This window comes from Buteo buteo, chromosome 4, assembly GCF_964188355.1.
Source record: "Buteo buteo chromosome 4, bButBut1.hap1.1, whole genome shotgun sequence".
Classification (NCBI taxonomy): domain Eukaryota; kingdom Metazoa; phylum Chordata; class Aves; order Accipitriformes; family Accipitridae; genus Buteo; species Buteo buteo.
Genome location: NC_134174.1, coordinates 16,280,880 through 16,301,512, shown reverse-complemented (window position 1 = coordinate 16,301,512; position 20,633 = coordinate 16,280,880). Strand labels below are relative to the sequence as shown.

The 20,633-nt window shown below is 38.5% G+C and overlaps 1 protein-coding gene across 1 annotated transcript in view; it reads right to left on the bottom strand.

The window, feature by feature from the left end:
- SLC2A13 (solute carrier family 2 member 13) overlaps positions 1–20,633 on the bottom strand; it is a 164,357-nt gene that overhangs the window by 126,703 nt on the left and 17,021 nt on the right. The window contains exon 2 of the mRNA XM_075024879.1: positions 5,664–5,823. Coding sequence (XP_074880980.1) covers positions 5,664–5,823 — 160 coding nt within the window. The remainder of the gene's footprint in view (positions 1–5,663; positions 5,824–20,633) is intronic.

Below are 20,633 nucleotides of genomic sequence, written 5' to 3'. Positions count from 1 at the left end.
GATGCTTGTTTTACTTTTGAAAATTTCTGACTATAAGCAGAAACACTGAAAAAAGTTCATTTCACCAGCACAGCAATTTACACCAGATCTTTTAAAGAGGCTGCTTGTAAATCTTCAGCCAGCTGCAATGTTAGGTTTTAAATCAAAACTGTGGTTTAGATGCCCAGGCGGGTTACTATACAAAGCACTAAGGCTAGTTCTCTACTCAGAGAATTACCACTGGCTGGACAATTATGCTTCCAAGGATCAGCACTGACACCTGAGACATCCACAGATACCATTATTCACTTCAACTAAAGGGGAGGGGAAAGACTGTGGAAGACAAGCGTACCACCACCTTCCATGGGTGGTTCTGGTCTACACACTTCACATTTTTATATTCCTTCAATAAAACACTAAGAAGAATAACAAGAATTGCAGAACAATGTATAATTTTGTTCTGCTTTTTAAATCTGACCTTTTCCCATTTGCACTTCACTAAGATTTTTTTCACTTCCATTAAAGACTTTAGACAGTGCTGGTGTCACGTGTACATTATTGCAGCTACCACTGGTTTCACATCAGTGGTTACAATCATTAAAACACATCCAGAAACTAGCCCTCAGACTGAATACTGAGGCAATCTGTACTCTTGAACAGGTTCACACCTTGACATCAGTCAGGAGATTAAGGAGATTTGCTAATCTCTCCTTTAGCTACTCTCTTCATACCCCAGGATGCATGCTTTCACACAGATGATTTGGCAGTCTCTCACCTGGATCTTTTCATAAAGCATGCTATGAAATGAGATTGCTAATAGAGTAGGAAAGAGCACAACCATTAATGGAAACCTTGTTTCAGGGCAATGAACCAAATGTATTTGTCAAGTCCAAATGCATTTTGGATTAAAATGGAAAAAGACTTTCTTAGAGGCATTTGTAGATTTAACAAAATAAAACATGAGCAATACAATATGGCAGAAAACCAGAGAATGGGAAAAAGAATACCCAAAAGGTAATGCAAAGAGTATGGCCATCCCAGAACAATGTGCATGCAGGCCAGTCTTCCTATGCCCAAGATGAGCCCTCAAGTTCTTCCTAAAACCAGCAAAAAATTCCAAAGGTCACACAAGTAAATCTTGCTCTAGAAAGAAATTTGTGAGCAAATCTCTTATTTTCTAACATTTTAAGAATGGTATAGCTCATCATTAGTTAGAAAAAAGAAAAGTAGAAGGAAGAAAATAAATTCAAAGCACAAAGCTTGTGGAAGGATTATTAGTTGAGTAGTCTTCAGCCAATATATCTAGTAAGTGTCACTAATTCACTAGTGTTCTCATTCATTAATGTCCTCATTTCTTCCTATGCTCTTCCCTCTCCACAAACATTTTGGTAGCTATATACAGAATCACCTTTACACATACACCATTGAAGCTCACCAAATTGTATATTCAATACCTTCAATGGAGTGGTATTTAGAAAGCCTTTTCTATTTCAAATGAAAAGTAAAACAAAACCATAGAGATTAAAACCACAATTGCTGTATTCTGACAAACTGCAAGCAAAAGGATCTTTTAATGCATCTAAATAAACAGATTTAGTCCTTTACACTCATATTACCTAATTTCTGCTCCTCCAAAGCCCTTCAGTCCCTTAAATGCAGCAGAGCCTCCAGAACTAAGCAGTTGGGTACCTGCAATCATCTTGTGAAGCAAAATCAATTGAGGCTCCTGAAAGCTTGATCCAGCCTGTTAAAGCTACCAGTTGGACTCTATTGGATTGTTTATCACAGGCAAGAGAAAAAAGAAATGTACAGAAAGTGCTCGCTCATTAAAATTAGTTTCCAATCGACATGCTTCTGGTCAAAGTTGAGTACAAGGAGCAGGCCAGAAGGAAAATGTTCAGTTAAGAGTATACATCCATTGCAAGTTCAAGAGTTGTTGCAATTTTCAGATCAAGCAATTTTGATACAACCAATTTAGAGTAAAGGCAGGCAATTTTAGACATTTCATGAAGCGAGCCAGCTTTCAGAAATCTAATATAGTTCTTTCCTATACAGAGTACAAGACTTTGCATTTGAAGCCAGATGTCTAGCAGACCTGAAAAAATCCAGCATGAAATTTAATAAGTCTGCTGTAACATTTCTCCTTCTCAGACACACTGCTGCAATACTATTAAGATGGCATTAGCAGGGTTTATAATGCTAACTTGACGTAAGAGTAAGGTTAAAAATTTGTTTTCTTTGGTTTATTTTTAATTTAATATCCAGTGTTTCCAAGAACAAGCAGAGCTGAGAAAAAGTAAGATTCCTTATTGTTTTTTGTAGCACTCCAATACTTAGCCATTCAGTCACTAAGAGCTACAATAATTGCTGTAATTTTCCTTCTTATATATGATGACTCAGGAGTGAACATCTGTGATTTCACCCCATGCATTTGCTGGCTACTCTTTCCAGGTGACAGACCATCTGTACCCTTCCCTGCTCAGTCTTAGGTTGCAGTAAACTAGCTGAGGATACACAAGGACACAATCCCCAATTAACAGCTCCAGCATCGCAGCTGAGAATCCTTGGATACCTCATCACTAGCAGAGCCTCAGTTTCTGCCCAATGCATTGTCAACAATTTCACTTCACTTCGCTCCGCTCAATCCAGCAGAACAGTACTTGGCATGTACATAAAACATACCATTATTGCCTTAGCAAAAGTTACCCAGAACGAGCCAGCAGGCTGCAAGAAAAAATTACTCCTCACCACTCAACACACTGTGCTGAATCTGGAAAAGTAGGACCACCAACATGACAGAAAGCTACAAACCAGGAATAGTAATGGATCACTACGACGGTCACGCAACTGGAGCGTATGACATAAAAGAAGAGAGAACTGGGTTTGTGCTATCCAGAAAAGAGAAGATCAAAAGGAGATCTAATTGCATCTTTCACAACTGAAAAGGAGCTCATAGAGGAGATGGAGACAGACTCTTCTCAGATGTACACTGTGAAAGGACAAGAGTCAACAGTCACAAGTTGCAACAAGGAAAATTCAGATCAAAGATGAGGGGAAAACAATTCTTCACAGTAAGAGTGACTGAACATCTGAACAAGTTGTCTTGAGAAATGGAAATGTCCATCGTCGGAGATTTTCAAAAGTCAGCATCTCACACAGCTCTATCAAACACCCAACCTCCTAGTCTTAGTCAATCCACAGGTTCTAGATTTTACTTTTTTTTTTTTCCCAATTCAGATAGGTTAAAGGGCCTGAATTACACCAGAGTAGTTTATTTATTGTTCCAAACAGAAGAATAAGTTATACCAATGTAGAAGTTCTCAGAACAGTTGTGCAGCATTTCAGTGGGTGGGAGCCTTACTCCTATTTAAGGTATAGTGGCATATTGAAATATCAGTGTTTTACAAAAAAGATGAAATCTACATTTGACAATGGTTACTGCCTTCCACCTAATCTTCCACTTTAACTAAATATATTTACAAAGTAACATATCAAAAGATGGTAACTTCTGTGTGTGTGTGTGTGTATAACAAACTGGAATGGTATTTTTCACTTAAATAATCATTTACATACAAATGTACTTGTCAGTCCTGTGTCACTATTTGATTTGGAAACTGATACATCCTATACCACAATGCCAGCTCTTTGACAGGTCTTTTCCAAAGAAGCCTAGAAGTCTGCTTTGCTTTTGAGATGCAAAAAATTCAAGCTAGGGAGTATCTTAGTTTACCTGAACAATTATACAAAAAAGACACAGCTCCAGTAAGATCAATACTTGTCAGAGACTTTGTTACCTTGTATTTTTCTTCCAATACACCAGTATTTACAGAAACACACAGATTACAAACACATCCTTACCTCCTATGTGTCAGCACACTAATGGGAAAAAACCAAAACAAAACAAAAACATGGATTTACATCCACAAAAGCTTCCCCCAGCTGAATACCTAACCACTGAGGTAAACTGAATTTGAAAAATCTGTCTAAACAGAAAGTGCACAATGTCTTTAAGAGTAACAGTGACTCAGAGCTCCATTTCTAAATAACTACATGTACTTGTCCATTCCTCCCATCCAGCCCCATGCATAGGGAGCCATTACATTAGCAAATTATTTAGGCTAAAAGTTAATTTAAAATAATAAAGCAACTACTGAGTAATTGGCATAGGGGATCAAATACTTCAGTTCGTATTTTACTTAGAAATGCATTACTGCATGCCATTAACTCTTCTCAAAATTGAGCATATTTCTTTAACTGCAGAAAGGGATTAGCAATCCTATAAAACTAAATTTTTCTTTCAGTGAAGGCTGTTACTCAGTTGTCCATAAGTGGACATACAGTCCGCCAAAAGAATGCAACTGTATTATAAAAGGTCAGCAAAAGCTTCATGTAAAAATGCAAAATGCTATTTTCATCTGAGCTAAAGTAACCAATGCATTTTCAGAAAGCACAAAGCAGAGCTAAAACTTAGAATTAAACTAACTAAACTAAATCAGCCTGAAGTGACTTTTTCTTAAGGTGACATGTGACATCTTTTTACAAAAGAGGCAAAGGAAACAATCACATGGACAAAAAATAAAAACCTCAAACTTCTTGAATCTTCACACATACACAAATTAAACCACAGATTCATTAAGAAAACATTAACTTTTTGTTTTAATGCATATTTCTTTAAATACTGTAATAAGATCAGCTTCCAAGTTCTTCTATGTACCAAGTCCCAAATTAATTGTTCCTAACTTAAACCTCAAACTTCAGTGCACCTAGAAATCCCTACTCAGCTCCATTAGAAGCCAGAGGACGTAGTAATATTTATATTGCAATTTTTTTTTTTTGGGGGGGGGGGATCCTTCAAATTAGGATTTTGAAATAGCAAAATGATTCCAGGCTGTAGCAATAGAAATTGAAGGCCTTACAACAACTTGTGTCCCTTTCCCAAGAGCATTTCAAGAGAAAAGCACACATAATTAAGCACAAGTTTCCAGAAGTTGGAATGTATACTATAAGTTATTCCTCCTACACATTTCTGTTAATTATTTCTTCCAGTCAGCACTGCAAGTAAAATACTAAGCCACTGAAATTTCTCATCTCTCTCAAATGACACACCACTATAAAGACGGTAAGTGTAAGGCTGCAATCCAGAAACACTTAGCAATGTCTACAGGAAGAACATAATAACAGAAAGGAGAGTAAAAGAGATTTGTATTATTCTGTAACCTAAACTTTTAACTACGAAGTCATGCTACAATATCCTTCACTTCAATTCTGATTGGATTACTACTGCTCACATTAAGAATATTCAAAATACACCTCTATTTTGTGCATACAGCATCATACCTACTGGAAATTTGCCTTTTGAAAAATCAGCATGTAATTATTCTAAACGCAAAAAGCAAGCTACTTTCATAAATATCACGACAATCATTCAAGCTTGTTGATGTGTATTTATTGCTCATCCATTTTAAAGTTTAGTAAAGTCAAAAAACCTAAGCTTACTGTGACTATTAAGCCTAAGGGAAAGCAGTATGGATATCAGTTAGCAAGAGTTAATTATTAAAGTTCCATTTCAGCACACAGTTTTACCACTTTATATGTAAACTCTATTTTACCAACAAGAATTGTAACAGCTGTCAACCAAGTCACAACCATGCCAGTTTTGCTTTTAGCAAGGAAGACTCACAAACCTCCATCCATCCTTTGCGAGGTAGCTGAAGATTCCATCGACGACGCTTGCAAAAAACTGCCCTCCAGTGATGAACAGAGTGTTAATGGTGACTAATCTGCCTCTTAAGTGTGGTGGAGCAACTTCTGCGATGTACACTGGCACAGTCATAGATGCTACACCTACAAGAATAAATTCAATTACAGTTATAAAATCAAAAGAGATACTACATCCCTTTTTCACCATAAAATATTATACCATTTAAATGGAACAAGCTGGAAGAATTTGATTTCCAGGTTCCGAAAGATGAAAAGAAAGAAAATACACCTAATGAACTCCAGAAGCATACCCAGAGCAAATGGGCACACACACTCCTTGCTAGCGGTTGTATTGCAAGTTCAAGGTTTGATATAATGATAGAAGAATAACTCACTTCAATTCACATTGCATGTATACTAAGATTAAATAAAAAGCATAAATATATTCATAGTTTTGAAACAGAGATGCTTTGATCCAAGTAAGCACACTTATGTCAAAAGTGGCTAAGTGAAGATGCAAAGTGTTCACAGCCCTGAGTTTAAACAGAACTTCAGCATGGTTTCCACTTCCAAGAAAAAGCAAGGTCAAGCATTATTATTCTCATTATTGTATAATTTCATTATTGTTATATAGAATGGATTGTTTCTTGACTTGGTTTAAAACTATTCCATATGCAGTGCTAAAAATTCTACCGCCATAAGGAAGCAAGGACTGAAGCTAAAGCACAGCTGCCTTTTATTCTGTCTTTAACACTGGTAGTGTTTCCTATGAATTATGCAATGGCTCTGAATGAGTCATTTGTGCAAAAGACAGAAATGCCCATGTGGAACACACACAGGAGCACACACACACAAACTGTAAAAACAGGAGTTCAACAGTGTATAAAGAGCAGAGCTGGGTGCGGTGCATGCTTTGGTAGTGCAAATCCACCAATGTCATGCTCTCATTTAGAGGAAACTTATATCTCTATTTCCTTAAGAGAACCAACAGCAAGAACCAACAGCAATTTCTTTTGTAGTTAAAACTGGAAGCATGTTTGTAGCACACACACAAAAACACATTTTGACTGAAGCCAGCTGAGACACAACTTGAGCACAGTGAGCACAACCAAGCAGCAGCAGAGACATCACATCTTCCAGTTCCACACCGACAGCCCCACACCAGCACAGGCCAAGGCTGCACCCACATCAAGAAACGGGGTGACCTAAAGGCATACACATGGCTCCTGAAGCATGGCTACGATTCCTGGCTCATGTCATGGCATAAAGGCCTCGTCATAAGATGGCGGAGGCTTCAGCTGGTGCCGCGCTGCCTGGCTGACTCACCAAACTACGAGCACAAAATCATTTTTAGCAACAAGGTTAGCCTGACAGAACTGCTGGGAGCCTCGAAAAGCCCGAGCAAAGAATATAGATTGTTTAATAATAAAATGGCATCAGAAGATCCTTTGTTATGATAGGTAAACACTCGCAGCAGCCTCTCAGCATGATAACCCAGTTCCCGGCAGAGCCTCTCAGGACGTGCCAATGCCGCCGCCTCCTCCTCCTCCTCCTCTCAACTGAGCAACCCACACGGGATAAAAAAAAAACCCACATAAAAGTGTCAGGAAAAAAAAAAATCATTAAAAATTTATTCAACCATTTTTCAAAGCCAACCAGAATGCACCACAGAAAGAAGCATTCAAATAGCCCTTTGTGTGTTTGATAGAGAAGCGAATTTTCAAACATAATCCACCTTTAGGGATATTTCTCTTGCATCTTTCACATCAGCATTTGCACTAGTTACAATTAAAGCGATGGAGATAGCGCACACGTAAGGGAAAAGCCTTTATGGCAAAGCATAGGAGCACATCCACTTTCTGCAAACAAAAGCCGCTGAGGACCCGCGCGAGGCAGCGGCTCACGCCGAGCTGGAGGGGAAGGGCCCTACAGCTGTAGCAGCCCTGGCCTGGGGACACCGGGCCTTCCCACCACCCTGGCCTCCCCTCTGCCTCGGGAACTCCACCTCATGCCCTCACGATCGTTCCCCCACTGCGGCATGGCCACCTTCCCACCAGCGGGACTGGCCTGGCAGGACACCCAGCTCCGCAGGACCAGGCCCAAAGCCTGGTGTCACGGTCTCTGTCTGCGACGGGCAGCAGAGGCCTAGGAAAGGCTGAGCAGCAAAGTAAGCATCGAGTACTTCCCCTGTTACACCCTAAACAAGCTTCCAATAATCACCAGGTTTAGGAACTCATGACTCAATGGACCAGACGCTTGATATCTCTGGAGAGGTTTTTTGAGGCCATTCATTCTTTGCTCTCCGCTACTCTATTTGGATCAATCATCACTAAAATCCATGGCAACTCAAAGATGAGGAAGAAAAAAAAAAGTCTGCTTGCCAATGGATATTTTATCATTTGGCCCATAAACACCTTCCCTGCTGTTTGTGAGAGCAACATGGAAATGAGAAAATATGATTAAATGCAGAACAGCAGGAACGAGAGACTAAGCCCTCCAACATGGAGCTGACAGGTATAGAAACAGAATGGGGTCTCACAATAAATACAGGGAAGAAAAATATGGTTGTGTTTCTGTCTTTCAGGGGACACAAAGAGAAAACTGAGCTTACATCCTTCTCTTTGAAGCTACTGAAAGTCAGTCACCACTAAAAGCTTTAGAAAAATAACATGTAGTCCCAAGAAGGATATCTCTGAAATAGATAATTATCTAATGACGCTAATTTCAGAGGTAAAGATGGCAACATCTGTACGTGGATTTTACTGGTAAGCAGTTAGAAAGATGTGCACAACCAAAACCAATATATGCTCTGTAAAAAAGCTACTTTTTTACCCCCATTCAACTCTTAATGAAGGCTGATTTTACATCGGGTCTGCAGAGAAATCTGCAGAAATGTTCAAAACATGCCAGCCAAATCTGCTTCTCAGGCATCCAAAAAGCAGAGCCACACCATTGATCAGACCAACAGCTATCATGAATGTTCAGCACACACCATCAGTCCTGGGACACTGCTAGAACCACCAATAGACCCAGCTAAAGCAACACTTGCCATTGACACATGAAAACTAAAGCATGTTGCTGAAACATAAGGGTAGTGTGAAGGTTAAAATGTGTTTGTAAAGGGTCTTGAACAAGAGGCACCATGACAGCAGATTTACTGTTTCTGCTGCGTCCTTGCTACAAAGTTAATGACTACAGGAATTAGCAAAGGAAGGGGAAGCTTGCACAACTCAACAGTCCCATCACAAGCTAGCCAATGATACCAGCAATTCAGGTGGCATTAATACAGTAGTTGAAATTATTTATTATCAAACCTGCAATGAACAGCACGTGATTTCTTAGGAAAACCTAAGGAGTTAGAGTAGTAGTTCAAAATCACACAGAATTGTTTAGATTGACAGGGACATTTGGAGATCATCTAGTCCAGCCCCTGTTCAAGCAGGGTCAGCTAGAGCAGGTTGCCCTGGACTGTGCTCAGTTAGGTCTTGATCATCTCCACAGGTGGATCTCCAACCAAAATGATTCTGATTCGGCAACTTTCATGTCAGCTTTCTCATCCTGAGATTTTTCACAATGTTGCTGTCAAAAACAACCTTTTTGGCTTTGTACTCAGACCTCACTTCCTCTACTGAGTTTCCCAAAATCTATAGGTTCAAAACATCCAAACAAAAAACTCAGTTCAGAAGAGAAATTTATGTTATTCATTTCCAGTTATCATTTAGATATCAAAACATATGCTTTGCTATGTTGAGCATGAAACAGTGTGGCAGGAGGTTTCAGGAAACGGGAGGAGGCAATTAGGAAAGCCTCCCCAGTTTGCCTGGCTGCCATCCAGCAAGGATTCACACACAAAATCAAAGTTCTTTCTAAAAAAAATCACCAGGAATAAAAAGGCTATTCTGAAACAGATCAAATTAAGGAAAAAAAAATCATACCACTTTAAGGAAATAACATTTTAGATTCTATAATTTTTTTAGATTACAGATTTGCTTTCCATTGCCTTAGACTGCATCGATATTCTCCAGATTTTCCTCCTCTAATTTCAATTTAAGACACACTAGAACACAGGTGAGTAAGTTCTTGTGAAAAGGCATAGTCAGAAGCAAGGCATTAAAAGTTAATCAACTATAAAAATCTCTAAAATACATAACCAATATTCATTATGCCATTATTTTAATAGCTAGATATTAAAGAAATTTGAAAACAAAGAACACCTTTCCTAGCAAAATAAATATGGCTGCAATGGACTCTTTCCCTAATCTTTCATATGAGAATGCTTTCATTTACACTTAGATGACATTTTCTAATATGCTCTCACTGTTAAACTGCTCACACCAAATAAAAGATTCTTGCTGCAGGCAAGTATATTACCACCTAACTAATAAAGCTGATAAGTGACAAGATGTGAGGAAAAGAAAATGAAAACAATTAACTGGAAATCTGTCAGAGAAAGTTTAAGCTCTACCTTGTGCACCACAGCTATGAAATCTGAGACACAGAGGCAAGATTGGCAAGCCCAATCTTTATCCACTTGAGTAACCAAGGCATTAACCTTCTGCCCTCATTAAAGAATATAGTACAGGAAGAAAAAATATCATAGAAGGTTCCTTAAATTTAGACCACAAGATGCATCTAGTTATTATACAGGAAGCGTTAGATGACATGGTGGACTGAAATCATCATATTAAATGTTTTTTTTCACTTCTAAGATCACTTAGGAGACTAATTACTAGAGCTGCTACTATAATCTGCAGACTTACCATTGGAAAGCAGAGACAAGACAGTGCACAGCTCCATTTTAAGACAATCAATAGAAAGCAGGTGTGAAAAGGCATCTTAGAATCACATTACCATCCAAAAAGGTATTTTCAGTATGAACATGTAAGCGTTATATAGAAGTCATTAAGAAGTTCAGGAATTAAGTCAACAAACCCACCAACAGGAGAGATAAAAAGGTCATGAAGGAGAACTCCTATGATAATTAGGAGAATTAAAAATATATTTTAAGAAATGAGATTAAGGGAGCAAAAAAGCACTAAAGAAGGAATCCAAGTTCTTGTTTATAAAAAGCATTTGGGAATAAATACTAGGGAGATGGAATAAGTTTAAAGACCTTTTTGCAAGATCAGATGGATATAAACATACCCTGTAAAGACCAGGACTTTCACTACAGCTCCAGTCATGCATCTAGCAGACATGAGGGAAGGTGTGTCATAAAAACAACAGATGAGCAACAAAAGCTGGAGACAGGATATTGAATGAGATGAACTTTTACTCCTGACATAATAAAAAAACCCTCTAAGATAGCAGGGAGGTGTCAGTCATTTCACTGGCATCAACCAATAACCAGTGTCAGGAGCAGCAAAAACATTGGGAAGGATTCCTGACAATTTTTTCTTGTTGCTGTTTAGATTACTACCCAAAGCATTCATAAACATAAGAGGTGACAAAAATGGGGTAACTTGAAAAAAAAAAAAAATCATGCAACTCAGTCAGCCTTTCATGCTTAGGAATAAAGAGGACTGATGTTTAACTAGAAGTGGTAAGGCAGCACATCCAGGAGCTGGTGTCTCTGCATCACAGTTCTGTCCTTCCTTCTGCCCAGCTCACATTGACCTTTTTCATCAACACCAGGTAAATCAGGGAATGCAACCAGCTAAAAGGATATCCACCTGCTCATTAAGGGGTTTGTAGCACTTAGCTCCCTTAAACAGTTCACAATGAGATCAAAAGCCTGTACTGGCCCATAGGCAGGACTAAGTATCATAATGGAGACTGGCCTGAACTGCCATGGGACTCCAGACTGTGCAGTTGGAAACTAAAATCAGGATGTGAAATAATCACAAAAAAACAAAAAGCAGATATCCCTGATCCTATTTCAGAGTACAGAAACTGAGCCGTTAGTCTCTATTTACAACAAAGAATATTCACAGCTCCTTACAGAAATCTGTACTGTTCGGAGTTCCAAATGAACAGGCCAAAACAGAAGTTACTAAAACATTTTCTTTCAAGAGAATACTTATGGGAAGGAGGCATTCTTCACTAACATATAAAGCTGTACTGAGATACTTAACCATGGTAATAGTTTTGTTTTTTCATGTGTCTTAGAATGAACTTGTATGAGCAAATTTTCATTAAAATGTTAAACTTTAATGCAACCAATGTTAAAGTTCACTCTATTAAGAAGCTTCCCATAGTGGTTTGTTCTACTTGTAAGGATTCCAAGCAGCTTAGTAAGTGATTCCACAGATGGAGGATTTGTAGAGGCAACCCAATGAAGCAGCAAATTTATGGCAAAGAAAAATCAGGAATTAAATATTAATAAACAGCTTAATAGAGGTTGTTATGCTAGAAGAAAGTTTGAATACAAATTCAAGGTTTGGTTGTTGTTTGGTTTGGTTTTGTTTTTTTTAATTAAATAGTAAATTCCAAAGGGGACAGGGAAACTTGCCAAGTGAACACCAGGCTGTTTTCTTCTAGCAACTTTGCAGGAAATCTGATAAACTTCTTACATCTTGGATACTGGACATGCAATCTAAATTTAGTGCCTTGAAATACTATTGATCCCAGAAGTACATCAGATTATACAGACAAAGAGACTTTCATCAAGTGTTTTCTTTCAGTTGTGTTCCCACAAATTACACTCTAAGATTTTTACTTCTGACAAAAATGGCTTTCTTGCCAACAGATCATTTTAGAACATTGCTCACACCTGAGCAGTAATATTCTAGAGGATAAGGCCAACACGCTGGTTAACTTTTGGAAAGAAGTGACAAGTTCTACAATAATTGTATATTCTTTACTGTCAATCTAAAGAAGAATCCATTTAAGTAGTTTGTGGAGATATCTATCATTGACAAAATGGATATATTTTAACTGCAAAGGCTATTAATTTTAAAAGACCATTAGCTTTCACAAACACACATACAGGAGCTGCCAACAATCAGCCACCTCTATTCTACAGACAGCTCCACAACATATTTTAATTATACAGCTCAACCTAAACAAAAATTAAGCCTTTTCATAGTCTTGTAGAGTCCTTTTCTGCTGTTACAGTTAACACTTCAGCTTTCAGTAACGACAGTCAACCTAAGGGGATATTAGAGTGCCTCATTAAACATGCTAATAGGAAATACTTGAGAAAGCAGTGCATTTCAACACTGTTCTATTACACTAACCACTTGCCTAGCAGATAAAGCTAAAATCTTCATTGAAACAGCTTACATTTGAGTGTGAACATCAGAGGAAAGCTCAAGTCCCCTCTAATATCTAGGCTTTCCACCTACTGCACGTATCTAGTAAAGGCATTATCAGCAGTTTATAACTGGTTACTGAAAGTTATTTCAAGGATGATTGGCAGCACACTTTCCCATTTCAATCTCTGCCCTACATCAGATTAGTAGAAGTCCATTACTTAGCAGTGGCACAACTGTACTCAGCTACAGCAGAGCTCTGAAATACGTAAGGGCAGTGGGACAAACCACTAGCACTAAAACCACATTGCTTTGTAAGAACATAAATCACAGTAATGGGCAGATTTATGTGCATCTCGTCTAGAATGGGGGTCCAACATCAGCAGACTTCATTAAAGTTTTGTATTTAAACACTAATTTATTAAATCAGAGAGAGGTGGTTCATCACAGTTAAAGAACCTGTACTGTTGAACATCTCATACACTAAGTAATTGCAGATCTTTATGTCCCTATCTAGCCACTAGCCCAAAACAGAGTGACCAATATCATAATTACTGCCAAAAACCTGTCTTACTATGTGGCATACAACTGTGGAGTCCCAGGCCCATAACAATCTGAAGAAAAATAAATTAAGCTCCTCACTAGTTGATTTCAAATTTCAAATTTATAGAACACTCATATCTTAATGAGCCTGGATTAGTAACCCCTTCTGTTGACCACAAGAAAGTTTTTCACTGTTGTATCAGTAAGGATCAAGAACACAAAATCCTTCTTCACCCAAAAAAAACCCCTCAAACTGTGTCCACTAGAAACAACCACAACCATCACACTGTAAATGCAAACCCTGAAAAAGTAGCATTAGCCTCTGTGAATTGCATTACACACAAGAATAATTTTAAGTTTCAAACTCTCCCTTGATCAAAAGATACTGATGCAAACCCAGCTCATAAAAAAAAAATTAAGATGCCAACACAGAGTACAATTCCTGTATAATGAAAGTGCTAAGACCTTTCTCTGACATCTCCAGGGCACTATCTTGCAAGAAGAGCATAAGGAAACTATGTATCATAGTAGAGAGACATGAATATTCAACAAATTGAGTAATCAAGAAGGGACTATTTATCACAGTACTTATTTTCCTACACTGAAATTCTGCAAGCCAAGGAACTTTTTTAATCTGGAAACTGGGTGGTTACAAAATAGAAAAAAGCAAGTGAGCCATGACACTTGAAGTAAGATAGACAAGAACCTACCATGTACAGGCTAGAGTGCAAAATTTTATTAAAATAAAACTTAGTTTACTCTCTTTATTAAAAGAAAACTTAGTTTAGCAAAAACTTGAAAACATACAAAAAATTTGCAGGAATCTTTAATAACACACATCCAGTAAATAAAAAAATACTACCCACAGCCAGAAAACTGCAGGCATTCAGTTCTACCAAATAACATCCCAATGTAGAGGGGATACAAAACATGCCCCAATCTGTGGATGCTGAAAGAGTAAGCAGAGAGCTAGAGCGGGGGGGGGGGGGATAATATTTCTCTGAGAAAATTGTCAGACAGTAGGAACAGAAAGAGAATTTTACATGAAAGCAAAGAGAACTGTGAAAGTTTTTAAGGTCAGATGAAAGTAACTATTTATAAGTGTTAGAACCACTTTAACTGTAGAGTCCTATTCAAACTCAGCCTCAACATTAGTACTACATATAGAACAGCTCATTTTGGGAAGAGAATTTTTAGAAGAAACCATTTTTTCTATCCAAAGTTATTTTAAGATTATTCAAGGTTATAGTAATCCAAAAACATGTTACAAGAAAATTTATTTTGAGTAGCAGAGTCAGAAGGAGAGAGTGGAATTTAATTAACCAGAGACAAAATAATCAAGCTAAACATCCAGAAAATTTGAAGCAAAGATCTTCACAACGGTCCAAAGCATAAAAGCATGCCTAGCACTACAGATGTCAGATCACAGTTTATACTTCCCAGCAAGCCAGAATTAGTTACCCATATTCAGTCTTTCTTTCTGGCCACCATATATTCCTTTTAATCCAGGTTGTGAAATACCCAGTCAGACATCTCCCCACTCAGCTGCCCTAGTTCCCAGGTATCCTATTGAGGGACCCCCTTCTCACAGCATGCCACACTGAGAACCTGTGCTTGTAGTTCATGGCTGTAGATCGCATTCCAGAAAGCTGGCATGTTTAAAACAAGTTAGTCCCTTCATGCTGCCCAAATCTATCCACAGATCTAGCTTTAAGATTTACCCTGGTTCAGGTTACTTTAAAACATTAATCAGAACGATTCCTAAAAGAAATCCAGCTAAAAGACAGCATCATAAAAATGTAACAATTGAACTGGTAATTAATCGAGCTAGCTCATCAGTGACAGTTTCTTCAAAATATATAAACAAAGCAATTGGTTGTTAACCTGCACCTACATTTTCAATAGGCAAAAGAGTTAAAAAGTCTTTTGTTGAGTCACCTACACAGCTATCAATTAGCAACTTTCAACATGGAAATGGATTTTCTCCTTTTTCTAAAGTGATCCAAACAGGAGCAGATGAATTGTTTCTGGAACAGCATTTTAAGGAAAGCCTAAATAGGAAAAACTCTTTCTCAAAAAGTATGTGTGCGTGTGTGCATGTATACACAGTCATGCAGGGGAAGGACTACCACTAATTTTCAATATTGAATTTGCTATGGCTCCCTCTACTTGAAAGGTACCAGGAATTGTGAAGAAGTGCACTTCTGAATGATTGTAACAATACAAGATGAACAATCACCCCTAAAAGTGACTGAATGCTACCAAAAGCAACTGGTAAAAAGTCCTAATTTGTTTTGTTTCTGAATTGATTTTGATCAAGCACTATTTGCAAAGATACCATGAACTTAGAAGCTGCAGATCTTTCATTGTGCGAGTGAAGCAGCATAGATTTTTACACTACTCAACCTTTATTTTTACCATATTGCAAAAGCTTTTCACTTCAGAAAATAAAAGCATTTTTTTTCTTTCACTTGGAAATTACAAATACAACATAGTAGTTTATGACAGCTTGTAAAAACATGTAAGACAAGCACTACTTAACCTACTTTAAAAGTGAAGCTTTTAATTTAAATAAATACTAATTGATATAAGCAGCATTTTGCTGTAGACATTCTTTAGGACATGCAGACTATGCACTATACATGCTGCTCGCTTACACCTAGGAAAACCAGGCAGATGAATTTGGCTGAGTCCTGAAGCAGCCACAGCAAAGATATGGAGTTGCTTCCCCAGCCCATGGCTCCTCCCCTTCCAGCAAGGCAGCAGATCAGGATGCGTATCCACATCTCAGCTACTCCTTCTCCCATTCGAGTCTTTTGATCTGGTGGCTGACATGGACTTGCGCTAAGGTGCAAGATTACATAAAACAAGCACTAACTGAGTGGCTGAGGAGCGGCCATCCAGCTCTTTCTGCTGACTCAGCCAAGCAAACAGCAACTTCCAGCAGGGGAGTATGGTTTTATAATGGCCCTGAAAGATTTGGCAAGACTCATCTGCATAACCATTCATATATGCTAGAAAGCCAGCATTATGAAGACAGTGCAATCTTTACATGGTTTTAAAAAAAAAAAACAAAACAACACCACAAAAAAAACCCCACCAAACAACCCCACACTCAAAACTCCAGAACAACAGTTGAACGCTTCAAGGATTAGCAAAGATTTTCTATGCAGAGAAATTTTATTTTCAGAGGACAAGGGGAATGATTTGAAAGCTACACATAAAATGAATAGTCCTTTCCAGCTTTGCACTTTTGTTTATAAACCACTTTTTTCTTTCCTAGTTCTACTGCAGTGATGCTTTACCCAACCTACAATAATTCTAAGAGAAGTGACATCTAAACAAACATGAACAAGCTTCAGAAGCTGAACTACAGCTCAGCTAAAAGCATGCCTTCAACTTGTACCTGAAAGCCCTCTCCGGCTAAGAAGTAACCTGGTTTTAAGAGTGCCTGTTTCTAGAAGTGCAATTATTAAAACAGTTAAACTGGTTAACTTTTCTGAAAACTGCTTTAGGTTTCATTGAGTTAACTGGAAGTCCAGCAACTATCTCCAAACATGCAGCTTAAGATGAGGACAAGCAGAAGAATGCATTTTCTTACCTACTACTTGCCATTAATTAAAAAAAAGAATCTAGAAAGACTAATCTCATTGCAAACCTAGTATTTTAGACAAAAACTATGGAGTAACATTGAATGTGTTCATTCGCCATTCTGGAAAGCCATTCATAAAAATACTGTCTGGCTAGTTTACATTCCCAGTAACTCTGTGCTTGCAATGGGTAAATACATTGCAACCATCAATACAGAAAATTGTATTTTGATATGAATTACTACATTTAGTTACCCACTTGTGCAAGAAACAGCATGATTTGTGGGAAGACAGGTACTAGTTATATGGCTTTATAACTATTGCTCTAAAAAATAAACAAAAGCCCTGTAAGCCTTTTAAAACCTAAGGCCTGATTTTAAAAAACAAATTTCAATTATATCATTATAATGCAAGTAGCACTCATGACAGTAATGTAAGTATAACTGTCACTACAATGAAAATGAGTCACAGTGACTGCTCAGTTTCCTTTTATACTAGCGGTTTCATACACAAACAAGATTGTGTCTACAAACACAAGTGATCCATGTAGAGGTAATAAAATATTTCTTTTCTGACTATATGGGAAAATAAATGGTGTCTGTATTTGCAGTATTGGAGGTTGGGGGTGGTGGTGGAAATCAGTATAGTACTTCTTCCTCAAGATACCTTCCATGGCATGCACATTTTCCATGCTAGGAAGAGTAAGGTTGTTCCCAGTGCACACACGTTAAGCCCACATCTTGAGTCTACAGTCCATGTGCTGCAGATTTCTTTCCTTTATGAGAAACAGCTCAGCTTAAATTTCTAGCTTCCATGCAACTTCTCCCTGTGGCCTGGAGTTTCCCCACTACCATTTCAATAACAGCTGCTTGGTGCCAGTGAAATGCAACTGTAATAGGAGAACATCCTATGGAGGAATCCCAGGTAACGCTCTCTCAAGTAAAGTGGCTAAGTCTCAGAAAGGGTTTTGACTATTAAGACAAGGACCTTGCACTGTCCTTAGTAGAGGGACAAGCCAGTGCTGAGCTTCTTCAGGCTACACAGGTTTACTCCTAGAAACCTGCGATAGTCTAGATCAGCAGTCACAACTGCAGGAATCACAGTGTAATACTCAAGCTGTCAAGGGATACAAGGGTACTTTAATCTATTTTGGTGTGTATTTACTTCCATTAGTTGCATATACTGACAAAAAGAAGATGTTACAAGTGAAGAATGAGACTGCCGCGTTTGCAGAACAAAAACAAGACAGTAGCTGTCAAGCGCAAAAGGGAAAAAAGGAACAGATCAACTACTCCATTACCAACATCTAAGGGACAAAAAGCTGAGCGAAGTCTCAGCTAACCAGGAGTGGGTTGATGCTGCAGGTGGGAAGAAACTACTGCTAAATTTTATCAGGCAAACGGACTGCCAAAGAGCTTCCTAAAAACAAGGCTGCAAGTCTCAAGGCCTCAGGGAAGAGACTGGTAGAGGACAGAAGATCCCAGCAAAACCTGGGAGATGCTGCTCTCATGGTTTTCAGCTTTTGACAACTTGCAGTCCTCTAGACGCTTTGTAATGGACAGCCATCTTCCAAACGACAGATGTAATTCTGCTAACAGGGTTGCTTTACTCCAACTTTTACTTTGCAGACCTTCTCATAGTGCACAGAGTGAATGGATGTCAGAACCGCAGATCACAGGAGCACAGCTCCCAAGGTGCCCCTGCAGAGCAGCTCTTTCCTGCCCTACTTTCGTTCACTGGGCATGTTAGCAGGAGATTATTCAGGAGAAGCTGCAGTGAAAGCTGGGCAAACATTATGACATTCTCAGTAAATCTCATTAATTGATACAAGACCCTGGTAACTCTAGAAAACCCAAAGATTAAAAATGAAGAAGGGTATCTGAAATGCCCTTCTGCAACTGAGAGCACTGCACTGATTCTCTCATCTGGCAGTCTGCTGTGTTGCGCCTATCCAATATGAGAATAGTGAAAACAAGAATTTAAAGAAGAATTAGGATTTGACATTTAAAATGGCTTATTTGACAGTCCTATTCTAATTAACATAGATGCAGCCAATATCCTTGTTAAGATAAAATCTGCTTTTCCTGTGACTTGTACCATGCAAGTCACAATAAATCACTGTAAATTGTAAGATGATATTGTGGTTTAACCCCAGTCAGCAACTAAGCACCACGCAGCTGCTCACTAACTCCTCCCTCACCCAGTGGGATGGGGGAGAAAATCAGGAAAAGAAGTAAAACTCGTGAGTTGAGATAAGAATGGTTTAATAGAACAGAAAAGAAGAAACAAAAATTATAATGATAACACTAATAAAATGACAACAGTAGTAATAAAAGGATTGGAATGTACAAATGATGCACAGTGCAATTGCTCACCACCTGCCGATCAACACCCAGTTAGTTCCCGAGCAGTGATTCCCCCCGCCCCCACTCCCCCCAGTTTATATACTGGGCATGATGTCCCATGGTATGGAATACCCCGTTGGCCACTTTGGGTCAGCTGCCCTGGCTGTGTCCTGTGCCAACCTCTTGTGCCCCTCCAGCTTTCTCGCTGGCTGGGCTTGAGAAGCTGAAAAATCCTTGACTTTAGACTAAACACTACTTAGCAACAACTGAAAACATCAGTGTTATCAACATTCTTCGCATACTGAACTCAAAACACAGCACTGTACCAGCTACTAGGAAGACAATTAACTCTATCCCAACTGAAACCAGGACAGATGACTAACTGGGCAATGAAATCCTCTGATGTTTCAGTTTGCTGTCCCCCAGCTTTTTTGCACTCAGAGGCACAGCTACTTCAGAGAGGCTCTAGTTAATTTTATTTAACTCCTTCATATCTGCTCCCACTAAGAAGCAGATTCCGTCCTTAAAACTGAAAGGCTTACAGTTAAAAATGAAGCCATGTTCTCTTATGAAGTTAGAAGACATTCTCATGTCGGGTTCAGGTTTTAGGTGAAAAGATTGATGCACAAGCTACCACCAAGAAAAACAACTAAATCCAGGATCTCTCTGAAATACAAACGTTGCAAGTTCTGCACTTACAGCATTACTCTACTTTCACAGAGAAAATTTATAAAGAAATTTTCCTGTTTGAGGATAACTGAAAATCCTAACACCAGAATGGGGAGGGAGCTGTGAATCCTCACAGCACTCTTTCCAAAGAAACCCTATGAAGTAATTACTGTCTCCCATCTTGTTTTTCCCTATAATCTGGTCACATTTCACCTGATCTTTTAATTAAGTTTTCATAAAGCAAGATTTAATTGAAAAATCAATTACAGTAAAACCTAGCTACATATAATTGAATTTTCACTCAAAAGTAAAAAGAATTACTTTTATTTACATTTTAAAAACATCTCTGGTCTATATCCTCTTCCTTATTTCCCAAAACAAAAGGTAGGGACTGCTGACAATACTGCAGGAGGGCAGCATCAGGAGGCAGAATTAATTACACGCTAGAGAAGAACCATTAAACTGAGCACTAATAGAGTAACTGTGAGTAGGAAGAAACCAGTTGTGATAGCTTCTAATAAACCACTAGGAACGGGCAACAAAGTACTAAACAGCTCATAGGTGCCCGGATCCTGAATTACTCACTACCCACTCCTACCTGCCCAGTTAGTACC